The sequence below is a fragment of the Pteropus medius genome, unplaced genomic scaffold, assembly GCF_902729225.1.
Source record: "Pteropus medius unplaced genomic scaffold, Ma_sr-lr_union100, whole genome shotgun sequence".
NCBI lineage: Eukaryota > Metazoa > Chordata > Mammalia > Chiroptera > Pteropodidae > Pteropus > Pteropus medius.
This window is the reverse complement of record NW_024340849.1, coordinates 38,521,496-38,542,947: the sequence shown is the minus strand read 5'-3', so window position 1 is coordinate 38,542,947 and position 21,452 is coordinate 38,521,496. Positions and strand designations below refer to the sequence as shown.

The 21,452-nt window shown below is 33.6% G+C and overlaps 1 protein-coding gene across 5 annotated transcripts in view; it reads left to right on the top strand.

Moving 5' to 3' along the window:
• RBBP8 (RB binding protein 8, endonuclease) overlaps positions 1-21,452 on the top strand; it is a 75,869-nt gene that overhangs the window by 27,285 nt on the left and 27,132 nt on the right. For all 5 annotated transcript variants that reach the window (XM_039844659.1, XM_039844627.1, XM_039844616.1 and 2 more), the window contains 3 exons: positions 7,316-7,428; positions 11,026-11,092; positions 16,990-17,162. In XM_039844659.1, coding sequence (XP_039700593.1) covers positions 7,316-7,428; positions 11,026-11,092; positions 16,990-17,162 — 353 coding nt within the window. The remainder of the gene's footprint in view (positions 1-7,315; positions 7,429-11,025; positions 11,093-16,989; positions 17,163-21,452) is intronic.

The window sequence follows — 21,452 nt, the reverse complement described above, 5'->3', positions numbered from 1 at the left end:
AAGAGAACTATGAGATCTCAATGGATCTTAGACTGAATTGCAGTTTTAAGAAACCTAAGCAAGGCCACTGAGGAGTTCTGGAACCATAATATCCCTTCTCCACTCACTCAGAGGGTGGCTTCTGACTGTGGAATGCCTAGTGTGTTCACTTATATAAAGAGGTGAAGGATTTCAGAGCAAAACAGCTAGGGCCAGTGATTTTACTTCTCACAACAGGAGATGCATTTTTGTGGCTGCCACACTCAAGGACTGATTGTATTTGTTTCCAACACACTTCCTGGTCATTAGCAAGTTGTTTAGGGCCCACAGTCAGCATTCCGAAAAAAATGACAAGGTAAAGTTTTCATTGTATTGCTTGAATTGCCTTAATAAACCTACTTTCCATTTCACCCCTCAGACGCAGTGTTCCTCATGTTAGCCCTTGAAGACGCTCCTTTCTAGTGTCTTCTGATCATTTCTTCACTTTATGATTTAAAGTTTGGGCTTCTAGTTCTGTTATTCTTTGTATTTTGTGTTTCCCTTCTTCAGTGAATTTTTATTTTCCAGGCCCATTCTGAGAAAAAAATGTCAGTGGATGAATTCCCCAACTTGAAGTATTTTCTAAATTACTCTTTTATTTAGTTAATTGTTAAAATTATCTTTTTGTGGAGTTTTCAGATTGGTGAACATGTGGAGATGTGAGGGGAGTGGCATGCTAGGGGAGGAGAAAAATAAAAATATATATCTTTTTTATTCTGTACTTTCTTAAAACTAGATTGTTTTCTATTTTTGATCTGTGGTCACTAATTTCATGTGGATATCATGCTGCTTTGCTGTTTCTTATCCTAAATGTTCTCTTGCTTTTCATTCGGTTCACCTTTATGTCCTTAGGTAGGTGGGACTGTAATTCATTATGTGGTATTAACTTGGTGGTAGGAGTCAGGTGGGGCAAGGAGTGTAGCTCATTTCTTTATACACATGCTTTTTCTCTCCTTTCTTCAAATACAAATCTGAAATTTCCTTTCAGGCGTACTTTAAGATTTATCCTTTGTTTCTTGAAGCCTCATGTAATTAAACCAAGAATGATCTAGATTTGACCATTTCTTTTTGTTATGTAGGAACTGATATATCGAAGGCTCACTTTGGATCCAGGCAGCTAGCACTTAATCTTCACATTAACGCTATACAGTAGATGGTAAATTCATTTTATATGTGAGGAAACTGAGCTGGGAAAGAGTTAAGAAACCCCAAAATCACATAGTTAGTGTATAATTGGGTTAAATTTGAACCTCTAAACTCTGCAGTTTCTACTTTCATGATGCCTTGTCTATATGTTGCCTTAATTTTTTAAATGTTGTGTAAATGAATTACACCTTAACTGATCATCTCAAAGTATTTGCACTTGACCTAAAGTTACCTAAACAGATAACTCTTCACCAATGCCTATTATCTAGTCTATTTTCTTCGAATATCTAAGTAGGTAACATTTGATAAAGTTATGCCTTATATAAATTTTTATTTTAGTTTTATATTATAGGTAAGAATAATATCTAGAGCAAATCTATAAAAGTTAATGTTTTGCTGAGACCCTTAAAAAGCAACATGCATTTTTGTTTATATTTCTAGTAGGAATTCTGAAACTTGTTATCTACTCTTCATTAGATGAAGCGATTCTTATTTCTTATGGTAATGTGGTAAAAATATCGTGAGATGTTTAGATGAAAGGAATTACCCAGTAAAGGTAAATTAGATAATAAAAATTTCTAATTTTTTGTGGCTCTCTTATGTTTTACTACTACTATTATTACATTTACAAACTTTCCTTCAAGAAATCAAGTATTTCACTAAATCTGAGAAACAGTCACTGCTGGAGAAGTAGATAGAATACATTAAAAAAAAAAAAACCTGAACAAAGCATTTAAACCATAATTGTCCAGTAGATTTTAATATTTTTAAAAGCATCTTTGGCAGTCAGGAAACTATATTTCACCTGTCATTAAAAGGGAAAATTGGTACTCATAATCAGAGGATTTGTGGTTCTGCAACTTTTTTTCAAATACTGGACCAAATACCCTCTTTTGTCTTGCTAATAACTTCTTACTCATAGACTTGAATTTAAACATCATATTCTTCAGTAGACCTTTTCTGACTTCCTAACTTGGTTAAGTTCTGCTGTATGCTTTTATATTTCATAGCACCCTATATTTCCACTGTCATGATATGAAATCATACTTTGTTGTAAAATTACTTTTTTATTGTCTTTCCCTATAAGCTCTAAACTTTTTAAAAGAAGTGACATTGTGTTGGCCACTGTTGTATTCTTAGTACGTACAGTACTCATTGAAGGTGTTCAGTAAAACTCTTTTGAATTAACATTAATTTGAAGAAATCTTTCTGGGGTATAGAAAGCAATTGTGTATATTAATCAGGTGAGTTTTAATTGCAAAATGAACGCTTTTATTTCTTCAGATCTATGAACAAACTGGAATAAAACTAAGAACACATGTTGCTATCTGCTCTTTCCAGTGGAATTACTCTTCTTTCCCTTTTACCTGTTCATAGCTACTGAAATTGCATTCTCCTGTGAAAATGAGGCTGTTTTTTTTCCTTCCTTGTTTTTTTCCTTCCTTTACAGTGCAGTGTAAGATAGGCAAAAGGAAAGCAGTGGAACCCTGCTGGTGGAAATAGGAGCTAGCATATTCGCTCACATCCATTTAAATTCAAACTAAGATCAGTGAGCAGTGAGGAGTTGACTTAACAGATATCATTATCAAGAGTGACAGTTGATTGGAGAACAAGCTAGAGAATATTGCTTCATTTTATAACTGTCTATGGCAGTGCCATTTTTAAACTTGGAAGCTAGGGGTCCCGAGGTTTGGTTTTTCAACATACTTTATAACATTTTACTATGTAAAATATGATTTCTTAGCAACAATAAGGTGTTTAGTTTCTAATGACAAACCGACTAGTAGAATGATATTTAAATCATTCATTAAAACTGTTTAATGCCATTTAACTTCTTTGATGTTTTTCAAAGACCTTTCAATGTCACGTGCTCTTTGGCCTCTATAGCTTAATAGCTCTGTGTAAATTATTTACCACAATCAGGTCAACTATTTGAATGTTTATTGCATGGACCCCCAAGCTATTAATTTGAATGAATCTTAGAAATGTAAATATGAAATATGAAGTATTTTAAGCAAATAGTTAAAGTTGAGTTTCTTCTTATAACGGTTTAACAGTGTCATGGTTTGGGAACAGTTTAAAGAGACTTTATTCTGATTTCATTTGGAGTTTTAAATAGACTATACTGTTAGCTTTAGAAATGCTTGGAAGTCTGGAAACGTTAAGTATCATAGCAGAAAGATAAGGAGGTGTATGTCCTTTTTAGTACCTTAATGCTCAAAAAGATTTAATTCAAAGTTTACTAGAATATAATATTAAATTAAAATGCTATAACGAAAAGGAGTATAGTATACTATTTGGTTTATTTTTATGTTTTCCCCTTTTGAATTTTTATTCAAGTAATACATGTATATTGTAAAGTCCTATAGTTATAATGAAAACAGTGGTCTGCTGTTCCACTCTTCCTACCTCTCCCTGTTCCAGTTTTAGTTTTCTCTATAATGTTACTTCATACACTAGTTAGTGATCTTTGTCTATGTTTAAGAATGTGAGACTGGCTTGAATTTTCTGCATACTTGGCATGATATACTCTGCTTTTAACTATATCTGTTTTACCCCAGCCCTTCCACTTTTCCCCTTCCCCAGGAATTTTCCTGTGAATAGGAACATGGGCTGGAGGCTCTGTGTATGCCATGAGAACTTTACTTTTCATTAAGGAAGTGGGGAGCTATCCTTTGGCCTGGAGGGCTCCCCAATAGGTAGGATTTTGTACTGGGGCACCGGCACTCAGCTGTAGCTCTATTCTTTTTTTTTTTTTTTTAATAATTTCTCTTGAGATTTCTTTTTTAACGCATTGTTTATTTTAGTATTGCATTATTTTAAGATTCACGTATTTGTGTATTTTCCAAATTTCCTTCTGTTGTTGATTTCTAATTTAATTCTATTCTGGTAAAAGAACATACTTTGTATGATTTCAGTGCTTTTAAGCTCAAGACTTGTTTCATGATCTAGAAAATGGTCTATCCTAGAAATGTTCCAAATGTGCTTGAAAAGAATGTGTATTCTGCAGTGGCTAGAGTTTTCATAGACGTCAGATCTGGATTGTTTTTAGTGTATTGAAGTTGGCTATATCTATGATGATTTTCTGCATTACTTGTTTTATCCATTATTAAGGGCAAAAGTCTACAACTATTGTTGAGTTTCTTCCTTCAATTTTGTCAGTTTTTGCTCTGTATTTTGGAGCTCTAGTATTAAATACATATGTTTATGATTGTTATGTCTTTTTAATGAATTTACAGTATTATAAAATTCACTGTCTCTAGTAACACTATATCTTAAAGTCTGTCTGTTTTGTCTGATATTACTTAATGTAGATAGTCCAGTTCTCTTTTGATTTTCGTTTGTATGGTATATCTTTTTCTATGCTTTTGCTTTTGGCCTATTTGTGTCTTTAAATCTAAAGTGTGTTGACTGGACAGTATATAGTTGGATCTTAATCTTTTGTCCTATTTGACAATTTCTGCCTTTTGATTGGAATGTTTAATCAATTCATGTTTAATGTTATTCTTGATCTGGTTGGATTTGTGCCATTTTGCTTTCTATATGTCTCATGTCTTTTGTTCTTCTGTTCCTCCTTTTCTGCCTTCCTACACCACTCCCCTACTTGATCTTTCTGGAATGCCTATTACTGATGTTATGGATTTTCTTATCTTTGCTGGTTTTGCATTTTTACACTACTTTTTCAGATTTTCACAACTTTATTTTCTCACGCTCTATTGAGTTTTTTCCTCTGCTGTTAGGTTTTTAATATCTGAGATTTGTTTTTGTTCTCAATACTTCCTATTATGGCAATTCCTGTTTCATTTCAGAGTTTGGTACCTTTTTATTTTCCTGTATTTATAGTTTGGTGGTGGTGATGGTGTTTTTCTTTCTCTTCTCCCTACATAGCTTATATTTCTTTTTTGTTTTTTCTTAATGTCTTGTTTGCTGTAGTTCCTTTCATTTTATAAGCTTTTCTCAGATGTCTGTTGATACTTGATTATCTGTTTATGTTTAAGAGAGGGAATGAAAGTGGTTAGAAGCTCTGAGTGTAGCTATGGACTATGAGCTGCACTGTGTGATGATTTGCCCTCAGGTCTGTTTCATTGATGGTCCTCTAGTGTCAGTATCTTTAGGTCTTTCCTGTTTGGCTGGTCAGATTTCTTAGAGAAGACTCCTTAATTCTTCTTGCTGGATTGGATTTATGCCAGTGTAATAGGGCTGGGTACCAATGTTCTGGAAGCCAAGTGGATGATGAAGCCTAAACTAGGATCTGAGAATTTGGTGTGCATCTACATTTACTTCGCTATTGTACTCCTACCTTTAACCATACCTGGTGTCCCCCAGACCAGACACTGTCTTAGATTCTCCAGAGATGAAACCACTAGTCTGATGCTGGGAATTAAAGGGGTAATCACTTGACTGTTCAGAATATAGGAGAGAATATGTTAATATGGTAGTTTCTTGAAACATGCTTCAAATTAATCATTGCTGGTACCAATTTTTGAATTCTGGGAATTCTACAGCATAAATTAGGTTGGTTCTAGGTCAGTACTGTCCAATAGAGTTTTCTGTGATAATCAAAATGTTCTATATCTGCAGTGTCCAGTATGGTAGCGGCTAGGCACGAGTAGCTATTAGGCACTTGAGGGTGGCTAAGGAGCTCAGTTTTTATTTTAATTTAATTTATTCAAATTGAAATAGCTACATGTGGCTGTTGCTACCATATTGGACAATACAGTTCTAGACTTTTCCTACCATTGGCTTAGGATTCAGCATCTCAGGTCAGTTTCTATTTGTCTGCCAGCTACCTTGCTTTCAGTTATTTTTGTTTTCTCTCCCATTCTCCCTGTCTTCATGGGTTTTTGTTTTTAAATGTATACAGATGTCTTTATACATGTAGCTTTGTGACATTTGGGGAGCGAGCAAAAAATAGCTGCAAATTTTCACTTTGTCATCTTTACTTAAATGTTGTTCATCATACAGTATAGTTTCAAAGATTTGGACCATCCTATCCTGCCATCAGAATGTACGCCAATTAAACCATGATGCCCAATTCATTATTCCTTCATTCTAGAAATTCTAATTTCATTAATGCAACCTGTGACCCCCAGTCTTTATTTTTTTACATCCTTATCAACACTGTCGATTTTTACTTTCATATAAAAAATCTCTAGGTTCTTTTTGTTTTAGTTATACAGTTTTCATGTTTTATCTCTTTAACATATTTTTTTAATTCATTGCATGTACTACCATGTTCTGACTTCTATAGACACTTAAATACTTAGTATCTTATTCACTTAGGTTTTTGAGTTGAAATTATTATCTTAGAATATATATTTTCTAAATTCCTAATGTGGGGTATGTGTCTTTTTCTTTTTACCCATATTTTTTTCCTGATTCTATAAATAATTAAATTATAGAAAATTTGAAATGTATAGAAAAACACTAAGAAGAAAATCTTCTGTAATACCGGTACCAGCAAGATAACTATTACCAACATTTTGGAGTATGCCTCTCTCTCCATGCCCCACTTCCCCGATACAATATATGCATTTTCCTCTTCCTTTTAGTGTTCACAAATAATTAGTAAAAGCTATGTGTAATTTTTTTTTATGTAATAATACATTGTGAATTTTTACTAACAGGAGTTTTTTAAAAGCTGAAAAGAGCAAAATATAAGGTAACTTTTTAAAAAACTTGGAGTTCCTTGAGTTTTCGTATTAATTCAACTAAAAATGTTGCACACTCATCATGTTTTATGTACTATGCTGAGCAAAGCAGATGCAAGCTTGCTTAAGATATAATTCTGCCCCTTAGTACTGTACTGGGGTTAATATTTGGGCTATAATAAATTAAAACAAATTTCTCCAATAAATAAGTTCCCTTGGGTAGAGTTTAAAATTGGCAGATTTTTACAGAATTTGACTCACAATTGCCATCTGTAGAAAGTAATATTGTAGCATCATTTCAGCCTACTTGAGAATTTCTTAAAGGTACAGTACATCATTAAAATAGTTAATTATCTCTCTATTTGTCAAATCAGTTCTTCAATATTCATAAAGTACAAAAATCTTGGAGTTTAAATATAAAGAAATATCTTTTAGTAGTTTAGATTTTTTCCTTTATATTTCAGCTTTCACTCTAAAAATATTTTGTTTTTGTTTCATAGTTTAAGAGCAGGATTATGTGATCGCTGTGCAGTAACTGAAGAACATATGCGGAAAAAACAGCAAGAATTTGAAAATATCCGGCAGCAGAATCTTAAACTTATCACAGAGCTTAGTGAGTTTCCTTTTTTCATTTATTATTTCAAGCATAATGTACTGTTGTTAAAACCTATTAGTCAATTGGTTGCAATTAGATGGATTGTTTACATATATTTTTCCTTCTTTAGGCAAAAGTTCAAATGTCTTTTTTTCCCTTTGTGTAGATATAATCATGCTTATTTTAGTAAGAAATAGGGTACAAAAAAGTTGTGTAAATACTATCCACATTGTCTCACCAGTTATAAGACAAAGCAAATGTCCTTTGAATATGTTCATATTTGCCGCTTTGGTTTTATCTTTAGTTTATGAAATCTGACTATTTAGTAAAGTTAAAGCAGACAATTTAGTGTTTGATAAAGGTGTATACTTTTTTTAGTTTTCATGACATAATATTACGAGTATACCGTTTTCATTTAGCTCCTTACCCATTTAATGTAGGATTTTCCCACATGCTTAGCCTTTTTCTCTTAACCTTTTTCTCCTAACCTTTTTGTTCTCTAATACCTCTCTTAACCTTCTTCTCTTTTAACTATATACTCTCTTACTGACCCTTATCTGGGTTCCCAACTCAAAATCAACATGTCCAAAATCTGATTAATTTATCTTCCTTTCCAAACAAATCTCATCTTCTGATTATACATTTTTATATTAATTATATTATTCTCTGGTTACTCAAGAATATATGAATATATGCTCATTCTTTTAAAAAGAGATAGAAAGAGAATAGTTTTATTCTGTTCCCAGAGGTAACTACTGTTAATCTGATAAATATCTTTCCAGGTCCATGTTTCTCTCTTTTTCTGTCTTTCTCTGTCCTTTGTTTTTCCTCCTCCTCCTCTCTCTTTTTAAAATTTCTGTGGAATTATACCATACTTCTTTTTCTGACATTTGTTATTTCATTTTATACTATGTCTTAAAAGTCTTTACATGTTAATATATTTAGCTCTTTAGATTCTATAGTGTGTATGTGTGAATACATACATGTCTTTATTTAGGAATGTTAGAATATTACCAGCGAATAGAAATTACATTTATTACATCTCAGTAAACATAATTGGGATCCACTAGTATCATTAGTACTAGAGAGGATCTCCAGTAATGTCTGCATATCTAATAGTCAGACTTCCAGCAATTTTAACTGTCTGAGAACAGCCAAAAACTCCAAATAAACAAAAAACTTAGGTGTTAAAGAATTGGACAGTGTTCTTTTTCATAGCTACATTGTATTCTGTAGTGTAGATATCATTTATTTAGCCATTCTCATATTGATGGACAGCTCAATTTTTTTTTTGTTTGAGTGTTTGAGAATGTCCATTTTCCTACATCTTCTTCAGCTTTTGGCAAATGTAGTAATTGATAATATCCAGTCTGGTGGGTAAAGAATGATACCTTTTTTAAATTAGCATTCTTCTATTACTATCCAGGTCAAGTATCTTTTCACATCATCTTTAGTTTGTATATCTTCTTGGATGAATGGCTTAAATAACCTTTGTCTAATTTTCAGATATATAAAATACCTTGTGAGTTTATGTTGAAAATTCAAATTCAAGATTATGGATCTTTTACTAACCTCTTCTACTAACATCTATATCTCCTTTTTTCCACACTGAGTATCCTGTTTCTCAAGGACACAGGGATGACAGAATTAAAATATCCCCAACTACACATTTTTAATCTATTACAAGCTAGTAGTCTCAGAATAATACCATGAATAATTCCACCAATGTGATTACTGAAAAATTCAGGAAAACTAATTTTACCTGAAACTGAGCAACAGAAAAATCATCAAAGTCAAACCCAAAACAAATTTGTTTTAAGAATAAAAACACTAAGGACTTCATATTTATGAATTTTTGGTTTTTCATCTCATTGCTACTTTTTCCTTCCTGTCTTGCCTTTTGTTTTTACTCTTCCTAGTTACTGGATTTTGAGTATGTTTGTTTTTCTTATTTTATTTTTATTTGATTTTTTACTGTTTTCTTTAATTCTTCTGTTCTTTTTGATCAAACTTGAAATTTACCATGCATTCCTAAAATGTAAAATTAACATCTTAATCCTCTTATGAATCCCTTTAGCTCTGATCCACTAGTGAGAGGCACCCTTTCTGGCTTTTCAATATCACAATTGACTGACCTTTAGAGTTGTTTTTTCATTTCATTAGACTTAGGGAGGGGGAGTCAAGTAAACCATCTTAATCAGAAAGCTAAGGTCATCTTTGACTTCCTCTATAGAGGATGAGTTGCCAAATAACTACTGATTCTGCCTCTTCTTACTTCCTATTTCTGTACCTTGTACATTAGTCCAGATAATTCATTTCTTTTAACAATAGCCTGACTTGTCAATGCTTTCTTCTCACTTTGGTGTAATACATACTAACAAATCAATTTTCCCATCATTCATCAGTGAAAATTTTTAAGGCAAATTTCCACTTGTTAGCTTGCTTTTGACGGCTTTCTACCATTTATTATACCCATTCTTACCATCTAAGTTTGTTTCATTAAATCTCTGCATAGAATAGTCACCTGTTCAGCACCATTGTCCTCTCTGTGATCAATTCTTTCCTAATTTTCTCAAGGGCCCGATGCAACCTTTTTCTCCTTGAAATTTTCTTTAATACTTTATCTGTACCTCTCTTAATTCCTTGTCACTTTCAGTTATAAACTATGTTTAGGTAATAGCTTGTCTTTCATTAGACTCCACTTTCTTTTAGGTCATTGTTCATATCTTAAGGTTTTTTTTTTAGATTCTCCACAGGAGGTAGTTTAGCAACCTTACATATTATAGATAGTCAAAAAATTTTATTTACTCAATGTAAGAAAATATGTTTAGATTTGTAAAACACTAAATCATTAACAAATTTTTGGGATATGATTAACTTTCTTTGGTAGAGGTTAATTATATTTTGTGACTTGATCTCTTGTATGTATTCCTCCTAGTAAAACACATGCTTAACCAGTGACATCATACTAAAGACCGATAAGAATTTTGTGCCAGCTACAGTGGAAATTATAGACCAAAATTGAGTTTCTGCTTTATAAATTAGATAAGGTTGGATAGGAGAATTTAGTTGAGGTAGATTCAAACAAACAGATTCTACTTCAATGGATATGTTTAGATTACTGATACCATAATTATTCATGGAACATAGTGTATGACCAAGGAAGAAAATTTGACTTAAGTGTGTTTATGTTATAAAAATTACACTGATATTCAGTGTTATATTACTTTTATGATTAGATTTATTTCAAGATAAATGGCTCTCACTAAAATGGTATTTGAAATTAGTAGGGCTGAGTAACCAGATGGAATGCTTTCTTGTCCTCAATATGAATAATTAGACTCCACTCCCCAGTACATGAGGTACTCTTTCTTTCTGCCCACAACATTACATAAAATTATCAGTTAATCAGTTACATGGAACTGGCACAATATAAGATAGACTAATCACTACCTAGTAACAAATTAGTTTTGCATGGTAACATTAACCCTGACTAACATTATGACTTAGAATTAGAAATTCTGATGTCTCCATAATTGTTGAAATATTTAAAAAGCCTAACATACATGTTAATAGAGTTATAATATGTGCCTTCTTTTTCACATTATATTTAAGTGAATGAAAAGAATACTCTACAGGAAGAAAATAAAAAGCTTTCTGAACAGCTGCAGCAGAAAATTGAGTAAGTATTTTTCTAAATTGCAACAGAAAATTGAATATTTTCTCCCAACTTTCTTTTCTTCATTTTACTTAGCTATACAAATTGTAAAGATAAATTAAGAGCTGCAGATTTTATTTTTAAAAATTATAAATTATTCTGCAATAAAAGATACAAAGAAAATCACTATGTTTTTGTTCATGTCTTTGGAATATATATGAAGAGTATGTCTTCCAGTCCTGTCCCAGAAGCTTCACAAAAGCACAATGAATAAGTATTTCCTCTTACACACTTCTCAGGCCTCAAGAGCTTCCTCTCGTTGATCTTCTCCCCTCTCCCATCATTTCTCTTAAAGAATAAAAATAATTTATCTTGTGTACCAGTTACTCTTCTTTGTATTTTATATTTATTATTTATGATCTTCATTATGATTCTCCAAGGTAGTTTCATTATCTCTACTTTATGGATGAGGAAATCAAAGCTCACAAAAGTCAAATAACTTGCCATAGTCTCACAGTTAGTGAGTTATAAAACTGTCACTCAGGCCGATATCTTCTGACTTAAAGGCCTCTGTTCTTTTTGTTATGCAAGAATATCTCAAAAATAATCTATTTTTCTGGTATGGTCTGACTGATGCAGAGCAGAGATATAACTTGCTCTTACTTCTCATTTATATAAAACTTATATAATATTTTTTAAGAATTAAGATTCAGGATAGTCTTAATGGTTTTAGAGTGAGTCTTTACTGGTTTTGAAGTGTGGCTAGAACACAGATCCACAATCTTTTAAATATGATTCCCAAACTCAAAAGATTTTTGTTGAAATGTTATTCATAACCTCACTTCAACTGACAAGATGCTATTTAGAGTCCTTATTTATCCTACCACATTTCTATGTTTTGCTGTGAAAATATCTGTGTGCTTGACTACAGGATGCGTCAGGCTGCACTGGGGGTGTTATGTAATAATCTGTATATGCTCTGTATTACCCTTAATGTAAAAAAAAGAAAATCTGAACTCTGAATTACATTTGTTTCCAAAGATTTCAGATAAGTGATTGTTGACCTGTATTAATTTGTAATTTGAAGTTATTTAGCACAGGTAGCTTATGGTATTTTGAACACATCAGCTTTGATATTTATGAATACCAAAGATAATGAGTGTGTAGAGTTGAATACAGAATTAGGTGATTACCTTAAAAACCAAAGTGAATAAAGTATTGAAGTAGATAATGTTATTTGCTTGGTAGAAATACTAATTCCAATTAATCAGAATTAGTTTAATGTTCTCAAATACACACTTTTTTTGTTGAAGCCTATATATATTTTAGGAAAGATAAAAAAGTTGAACTTTGAAGTTACAGTAAATATTAATTATGTAAATGAGTTTAGGGCAAGTATGTTTAGGACATGCCTTAGAACAGTATATTAGGTAATCTATTGTGTCTTTCAGTTCTCTTCTGAAATTAAAGATAGTTATTCTCATAAGCCAACTTCTTTTGTAGTTTGCTTTCCTCAAACAAATTTCTTTTTGCTTGGCAGTTTGAAAAAATAGCAAGTATTATCTTGTGCAGGCAACCTGGTTTCCTCTGACTACCTAAAACACTATAACATACTGTTAGTGCTTGAAATTCCCCTGAATTTAAAAAAAAAAGTTGTTTGGCTCATACTTTGGCTTTTGAAATGCAGTAATTCTAACCAACCTAAGCCATTTTTAATATTATAGATACCTTATGTGGTAGGACAGTTATTTAGCGACACTATAATATGAAATTATTCAGTAACAATTTGCCATTATAAAATTTAAATATATATGTATATTCAACTCTACCAGTCACAGAAAGCAAACAATTAAATAAGTTAGGCATTGAGGTCATGACTCTTTGTTTGGGGAAATGGATATGCTGGTTTAGTGAAAGTCAAAAGAGTTTATACATAAGTCTATACATTTAATAACTGTAGCATTCATTTCATTCCGTACTCTCTTCTAAGTTAAATTCCTTGTATGACTTCTTTAACAAATAGCATTGTTTGAACACCTTTAGTACAAGTTCACTGTCTTCCAAGCCTATTTAATTTTAGTGAGATGAAATTAATAGAAAATTCTAAGTTTGTGTAGAAATCACTCTACTCACAAGTTATATTTATTGATTCTGGTTTTGCCTTCTGGTACCATCTGAAACAAATTTACCCCCTCTTCAACTTGATGGCCCTTTGTATACAGAAAGATAGCCGTCATGGCCCTCCTGAGTCTTATGTTCTTTCAAGTATATATCCTTTGTTCATTAACTGTTTCTCATGTGATATTACTTCAAGACTCTTCAAAATACCATTTCTCTTAATGTTTTCGTTTGTCAATATGTTAATTTAGAACTCAGTATTCTAGGTATAGTCTCCCTGATAGAGTAATACTACCTCCTCTATTTTTCTGTATCTTTTTTACTTGCATTAATGTAGTCAAAACATACAAATGTTACTGGTGGTTCCTTATTTGGTTTACTACTCCCTGTCCTCTGCTTGTAGATTTGTTTTTAGATATAAACAGAATTTCAGAGTCATTTCTTTCTTCATCTCAGATTTTTTTTTAAGAAACTATATCATTTAGCCTACTCCATTTTACGATAATAGCACTGTTGATAAATACCTATTTTCTGAGCATTGAATTACATCTTTACATATATTTTTCCTTTTCACAATGTCCCTACAAAAAGGAAGTAGGAAAGATATAGTACCACACCTACTTTATAGGTATCCAAGGTAAATGAGGCTCAGAAAGGTTAAATAACTTACACAAGGTAACTAGTTAGTGTCAGACCTAGTATTTGAACCCAGGTCTTTTTCACTCGAAAGTTTGTATACTCTTTCTATAGTTTTGAGCTGAAACAGCCTCAGAAGTTTACCTACATGGCATCACTGTGTAGCTGGCAGAGCCTGGATTCTTTCTCTTCTGACTCAATTCAGTGATCCTTTAGCTCATATTTATCCTGTTCTATTTTGTTTTGTTAGATTTAGCCCATTATTCCAACTTCTGGGTGTCTTTTCATATGCTAATTTTATTTCCTGCTAAGTAATTAGGTTAGCCTTTCTTCTCAGCTTTGTGTTATCTACAAATTTGATAAATATTCCATCAGTGCCCTGCATCAAAAATCATTAATAAAATGTTGAACAGTACTTGCCTGAAGATGGAGCCTTGAGGCATGCTACTACAGATTTCCTTCATTAATGATAATTCTTTGTGTGATATTGTTTAGTCAGGAGTCTGTCTTTATTAACTCCGAGTTTATATTTCTTCTTTTTGTATACAATGATAGCAAGAGAATCATTGTCAGATGCCTTCCTGAGAGCCAGATATATAATAAACCATTCCTCAGAACAATTGATTTCATAATGCTATTTTTCAAAATTAGTCTTACTTTTAATTACTCATATAGTAAGCTTATACTGGTTTTAAGAGATCAGAGTATGAGAGTTACTGGTTTGTATCTTAGGGAAGCTTCTCCTTTCATTTTCTGAAAATCATAATATTTAAGTGAACTTGATGGTTTTAACTGCTTCATTAAGTTTAAATTACATTTTAACCAGAAGTATATAAGTTCTTTAGAGGAGGAGAGAAGTTGAAAGTTAAAATCTTTTTACAGACTTTATGAAAGGAGACTGTATACTTATAGATCTTTGGAAAAAAGAACAACTAAAACTTTTGACAGGAATTTAAGGGGAGGCTTACTAATAAAGTATACAACAATAAAAAAATTATATTCAAGTTGTTAGAGGGAAAAGTTAAAAGAGAAGATGACCAGGGTGCCTAATTAATTTAAACCAGAAGCTGTGGCGTGAATTTAACTTTCCTTAGCAAAACAGAGTCCTAATGCTTTAAAGAAGAAACTTGGTTAACACATGGAAGTTGTTTTGTCCACCTCCCCCCTTTTTTTAATGACTAAGGAAGGACAAAGCCAGCACTTACTAGTTTTGACGCCTCTAGTTAGATCTAATTTTCCATTTTTTTCTTTCTTTTGTGATCCCAGCTAGTTCTAGATCTAGATCACTTCTGCCAGGAAATCAGTTTCTTCTTGTGACTCATTCATGTTTCAGGTTGAATTTTTATGACTAATAGGCAGGTAGGCTGTGATGTGATTAGTTAAAGTGAGGTCAGATGGATTTCACACTCCATTAACTCATAAGGCTTTCTCACATGACTGACTGACTGTTTTTCCAGAATAAGACAGTGGAATTTGTAGGGAGAGATTAAAAATAAGATATTAGCTCTAAAGATCGTCAATATAGAATAAAAGATTATAGACCATAGTAATATTGATATTATCCAGGAAATTAAGATTTAAATCAGTGTTGGGAAAAATTAATTTTATCTTCTAATATTTTTTTAAAATCTGTTGATCATAGTTTATAAAATTATCATTGTTTGGAAATAATATTACAAATAGAAGTATAATAGGACAGACTGGTTTTGTCACGCAAGGCCTGACAGACTGGTAAGAATTGATTGGCAGATAAAGTCAGTAATGGTTTAACATGGCAAAGTCAGTTGAGTTAAAGTTAATTAACTTTACTCACTAACCACAACTGAATCCAAACCCAGTCTTTAGGTGCCATTGGTTTTGAATTGAGTTGGACATATGCCTAGATCAGCACAATTTTATTTTTCTAGTGGAATCTGGGAATCTCTCAATCATTAATTCATTCAGCAAATATTTATTGAGAACCTACTATGTGTTTGAGGAACCTCAACGAAGTAAGTGTGGCTGGAATAGAGTATGAAATGAAAAGAGGTCAGAGAAGATGTAGAGGAGGGGCACAGTCAGATCATGTAGGACCTCATACATTATTAAAAGGACTTTGGCTTGTGTTTTCTGTGAAATGGGGAGATGTGGCAGGTTTTAATCATAGGAGTGACATAATCTGACTTAATTTTTAATACGACTGTTATGACTGATATATTGAGAGTAGACTTTAAGGGGGCCCAGATAGAAGCAGGGGAAGAAGCTAAAAGGTTGAATCCTGCCTGTAGTCAGTCATCAGTCTCTTGGTCTACGCTAAGAATAACAGTGGTTAACAGTATTCTCCTGAGAGTCTGGCTGCCAGGATTTAGATCCTAGTTCTGTTATTTATTATTTTAGTAAGTGACTTGACTTACGTAGTTTCATTTTTTTCATTTGTAAAATGAGAGTATTAGTAATACTTCATACAGTTACGATAATTAAACTGATACATGTAGTACTTTGAACAGTGACTGACATATAAACCTGCAAGAATGTCAGTAGTTATCAATGTTAGTATTATTTATCATCCTATTTTTGTCATTTGCTAAGTCATGTTGGTTCTGCTGCCACAGTATTTAACATTGGTCCCTTCTTTCCATAGCTATTTTCAACCTCCTGGTTCAAATCCACAGAAATCTTGCCTATAATATTTTAACCATTGTCTAATTGATTTTCTTGCCTCCTTTCTTTCTGTCCCAGTCAATCTTCCACACTGCTGCCAGATTGTCACATTATTTCCATGCTCTAAAACCTTAACTCTTTTCCTCTTTCTTTCCAAATTGTGCACACTTAATCAAGGCTCTTCACATAGTTCCAGCTTGCCTTTCTCTAACACAAGTACACAATACTGCATGCCTTTACTCAAATTGTGTGGATCTTCTGCTGATTTTCTCTGCCCTTTGAAATTCTTTTAATTTCACTTCAAGTGCCAGCAACTACACTTTGTACTTCACTTCTCACAATAATATTCCCCACTCTAATCATTTGAGTACTTCGCTAATCCTTATATTTAGATTATGAACATTAGATGCAAGGTATTACATTTCTTACAATTTCGTACCTATGGTTTGCACTAGCTCCATACGGTAGATGTTGTAGTAAATATTTATTGAATTAATTTTCTTTCATTTGTCATTGTTTTCCTCTAGGAATGATCAACAGCATCAAGCAGCCGAGCTTGAATCTGAGGAAAATGTTATTCCAGATTTACCAATAACTGCTTTTTCATTTTCTGGCATTAACCGGCTACGAAGAAAGAATTTCCATGTCCGATATATAGAACAAACACATACTAAACTGGAGCACTCTGTTTCTACAAATGGTAAGGATTAGAGTTGTTCTTTAGTTATTTAGTTTTGTAAAAATAGTATTCACCTGTTGTTTTTGTGTTACTCAGTCTCATGTAAGGTAGATAGTCATTGTTCAGGTAAGTTATGTTACAACTGTAAATTTAACATCCCTTAGTGAAATGACTGGGAAGGCATTTTTTCTGCTTGTATTACATAAAGACATGTGTTGCTCTTCTGAACATGTAAACACTCTGCATTTTATAAAGCAAATGGTTCTTTTTATTTAAAAAATATTCTTATGTGTATATATATCTGAGTAGGATAAAAGGAAAGAGAAAAGGAACTTAACATTAAATTCTACCTACTGTGTGCCAGGGACGCTGAGTGATTTGAGTACATTATTATATTTTAATTCTCATGACGGGCTTACAAGGTAGCTTTTAACACCTATGCTTTAGATCAGCGGTCCCCAACCTTTTTGGCACCAGGAACCAGTGCCCCTATGAGAATCTAATGAATGATGATGTGAAGTGGAGCTGAGGTGGTGATGCTAGCGCTGAGGAGCGGCTACAAATACAGATAAAGGTTCACTTGCTTGCCCGCCACTCACCTCTTGCTGTGCGGCCCAGTTCCTAGGCCAGTTCCAGGCCACAGACTGGTTCCTGTCCGCAGCCTAGGGGTTGGGGACCTCTGTTATAGATTACAAAAGATGCTCTTTAGAAGGGTTAAATAACTCACTCAGAGTCACCTGTCAAGTAAGTAGATGAGTCAGAATTCAAATGTAGATCTTCCTGTCTCTGGACTTTTCTGTTTTTCAGGCTTTGCCCACAGCTGTTCCACCATTGGAGCTGCCTTTAACTGGCTTTTTTATTTGTTATGATTTGTAGCAATTGGTGATAATTAAGAAATGGCTGTATACTATATCTACTTTGTGTTTTATCAGTGGCATGTTTCTGTTTCCAAGCCAGTTTATCATTTCTGTTATAGTACCTTTTCATGTAGTCCTGAAATTTATCATGTGACATGATACAGTGATCATTGTTTTAAATATTGATCTAAAGTAACTGGTAAAGACTTTAATTTTTAACCTTAACTGTTGATAACAGGGAAAGCATTTGGGGGTTGGGGAAGAGTATACACAGTCCTAGAGACATTTTTATTATGCAAAAAATTGTTAACAGCTATGCCTTTGAAAAAATAAGTAGATTTTTTTTGATATTTGCAATTTTTTTTTCATTTTATATGAGCTTGTATCACCATCTAGTGGAAAACAAAGGAACTGTTAAAAATATTACATGTAATTTGGAGCTAAAGTAAAATATAAGGTCAAAGATCTAGAATGAACATTCATTGGCCTTTTTGCTATCAGATAAGACATGAATCACTACAGCTAAGCATCTGCATAATTTAGGTTATCTTTAAATCCATGTATAAGAATATTCAGAAAAACAAATCACAGCAATTTTCTTTATTAGGAAGGTTTTTTGAATGTTTTAAATGCCTCTGGTTTACTTCTTCATTGTATGAGAATAATGTATAACTATTTAAAAATGTAAATCTTCTGTTTTAATCTTATTCTGATCATTTTTACTTGGAATCTGAAATTTTGGTTTAAAATATGAGATAACTTTTGAGCCACGCAAATTATTTTAAAACTGACTTAACAACTACTTAGTCCTTTGTCCTTTTCTCATTCTTTTTTTTGTCTTTATTGAAATACAATAGACAACTACTTGCCTGCATTTACATTGTACAATTCAGTGAGCTTTTATTTTTCAATTATAGTTGGCATACAACACACCAGCCTCAACTGTATAGCATATTGATCAGAGATCACACAACTTGCTCACTCACCACCAAATCTAGCACCCCTCCCCTTACATCATTCTAACATTATTAACCATCTTCCCCATGCTGTTCTCTACATCCCCATGTCTACTCCGTAACCTCCACCTGCACCTCTCAACCCCTTTGCCCTCTTTCCTCCCCAGCCCCTTCCATATAGTATACCTCAAATTATTCTCTGTATCTGAGTTTATTTCCGCTTTTGTTGTTGATTTTGTTTTTTAGATTCCACATGTATGTGAAATCATGCGATATTTGTCTTTCATTCAACGCAGTACCTATCAAGTCAATATCTTTTTCCACCTCCTAACTGTTAGTCTGTGTGTGTCTTTTAATCTGAAGTGAGTCTCTTGTAGGCAGCATATATAGGGATCTTGGGTTCTTATCCATATCTTTTGGTTGGAGCATTTAATTCTTTTCCATATGAGGTACTTGTTGATAGGAATGTAGTTGTTACCATTCTTTATTCCTGTTTCTGATACATGTTTTTTCTTCTTAAAGAAGTCCCTCCAACATTTCCTGTAATACTGGCTTGGTAATGATATATTCCTTTAGCTTATTTTTGTCTGGGAAGCTCTATAGCTTTGCTGGGTAAAGTATTCTTGGTTGTAGATCCTGGGTTTTCATCACATTGAATATTTTTTGCCAAGCCCTCTGTCCTGCATAGTTTCTTTTGAGAAATTGGCTGCCAGTCTTATGGGTGCTCCCTTGTAGGTAACTAACTGCTTTTCTCTTGCTGCTTTTAAGATTCTCTCTTTGGATTTAACCTTTGGCATTTTAATTATGATGTGTCTTGATGTGGGCCTCTTTGAGTTTCTGGTTTTGGGGACTCTCTGAGCATCCTGAGGTTTTTTGTTTATTTTCTTCACCAGGTTAGGGAAGTTTTTTATCATTATTTCTTCAAATAGCTGTTCCACATCTTGTTTTCCCTTGGGTACCCCAATGAGATGGATATTTTGACCTTTAATAGTGTCCCATAGGTTCCTTAAATTATTATTATACTCTGGGCTTCTTTTTTCTTGCCATTCTGATTGAGTGTCCTTGGCTTTCCCATTCTTTATGTAGGTCATTTGATCCTCTTCTTTTTCACTTTGTTTTTTCCATTTCATATAACTCTCATCTCAGATAATGTACTCTTCATTTCTGACTGGTTCTCTTTTATAATTCTATTTCCATTTTTATGTTTTTTTTTTTATCTCTTTGTTGAAGTTCTCACTGAATTCATCTACCCTTCCTATAAGTTCATTGAACATCTTTATATCCAGTGTTTTTAACTCTGCATCTGTTAGATTACTTCACTCCATTATATCTGGATCTCTGTTTTGTTCTCTCTCACACATGGCTTCTGCTTCTTTGTCTTCCCATTTTGGCTGCCTTTCTGTGTCTGTTTCTATGTACTAAGCAAAGCTCCTAAGTCTCCAGGTCTTATTAGTGTGGATCTGTGTAGTAGGTGTTTAGTGGCACAGTCCTGTGAGGGGATCACCTGCAGTGATGAACCTGTCCATTCTGAGAACCAGTGCTGGTTTGGCAGGTCAAATTTAGCCCAAGCCTGTGCCCCTTTGGGGCTATCTGTTAAGATTCAGCATGCAGTCCACAGATGCTGTGCTTATAGATGTCTCAAAAGGCCACACCAGAAACCAAGGTCAGCTGCCATCAGTGTGAGTCTTGGCACTGCTCAGCAAGGAGCACCTGACTCACTGAGGCTATACTTGGATGTGGCTTGGGTGGAGCCCCGAGTTGGGGCAGGCAGGGTTTCAGAAAATCTTCTGGGCAGAGCAACCTCTTTTATCCAGTTTGCTGATGTATCTGCTATGGTGGCACTGAGCCCATGCACTGGGACGGGGAAGGACTCAACAGAGGAACAGTGGATACTGCCGCCACTTCTGCAGGTGGAGGAGAGCCTCACTGCAGCCCTCAGACAACTCAGTGTTGCCCTGTAAGTTCTTGCACAGCCAAACCAGCACTGGTTCTCAGAATGGACAGGTTCATCACTGCGGAAGTCCTCTCGCGGACCCGGCCTCTTTAAGAGGTGTCTGCAGCTACCACAGCCTCAGTCTCACTCAGCTGCTCGAGCCTGGGCAGCCTTGCGTCCTCAACCCGTCCTACCTTCTGCCATTGCAGAGTGATTTCTTGGACTTCTCCCTAGTTGTGTGGCTTGTTCATCCCAGGCGATTTTTTTCTTGCTGCTACTCCTTGTTTTTGTCACAACTTTGATTTGATCGCCAGAGGGATAAACAGAGCCTCTATCATCTACACCATTTTTTTCCCCTCCACCCTGTCCTTTTCTCTTTCTAACCACCTTTGCTTGTTTATTTTAAAATGCTTTATGGTGCTTTTTAATATTATATTTAGAATATAATTAGTAAAAGTCTATTTTTATTTACTTAGTTCTTTTTTTGTTTGTTTTCTTTTCTTCGAATTATTTCTGATAAAGCATGTTTCAGTATTTCCTTCCAGAAAATAAAAACTCTAAAACA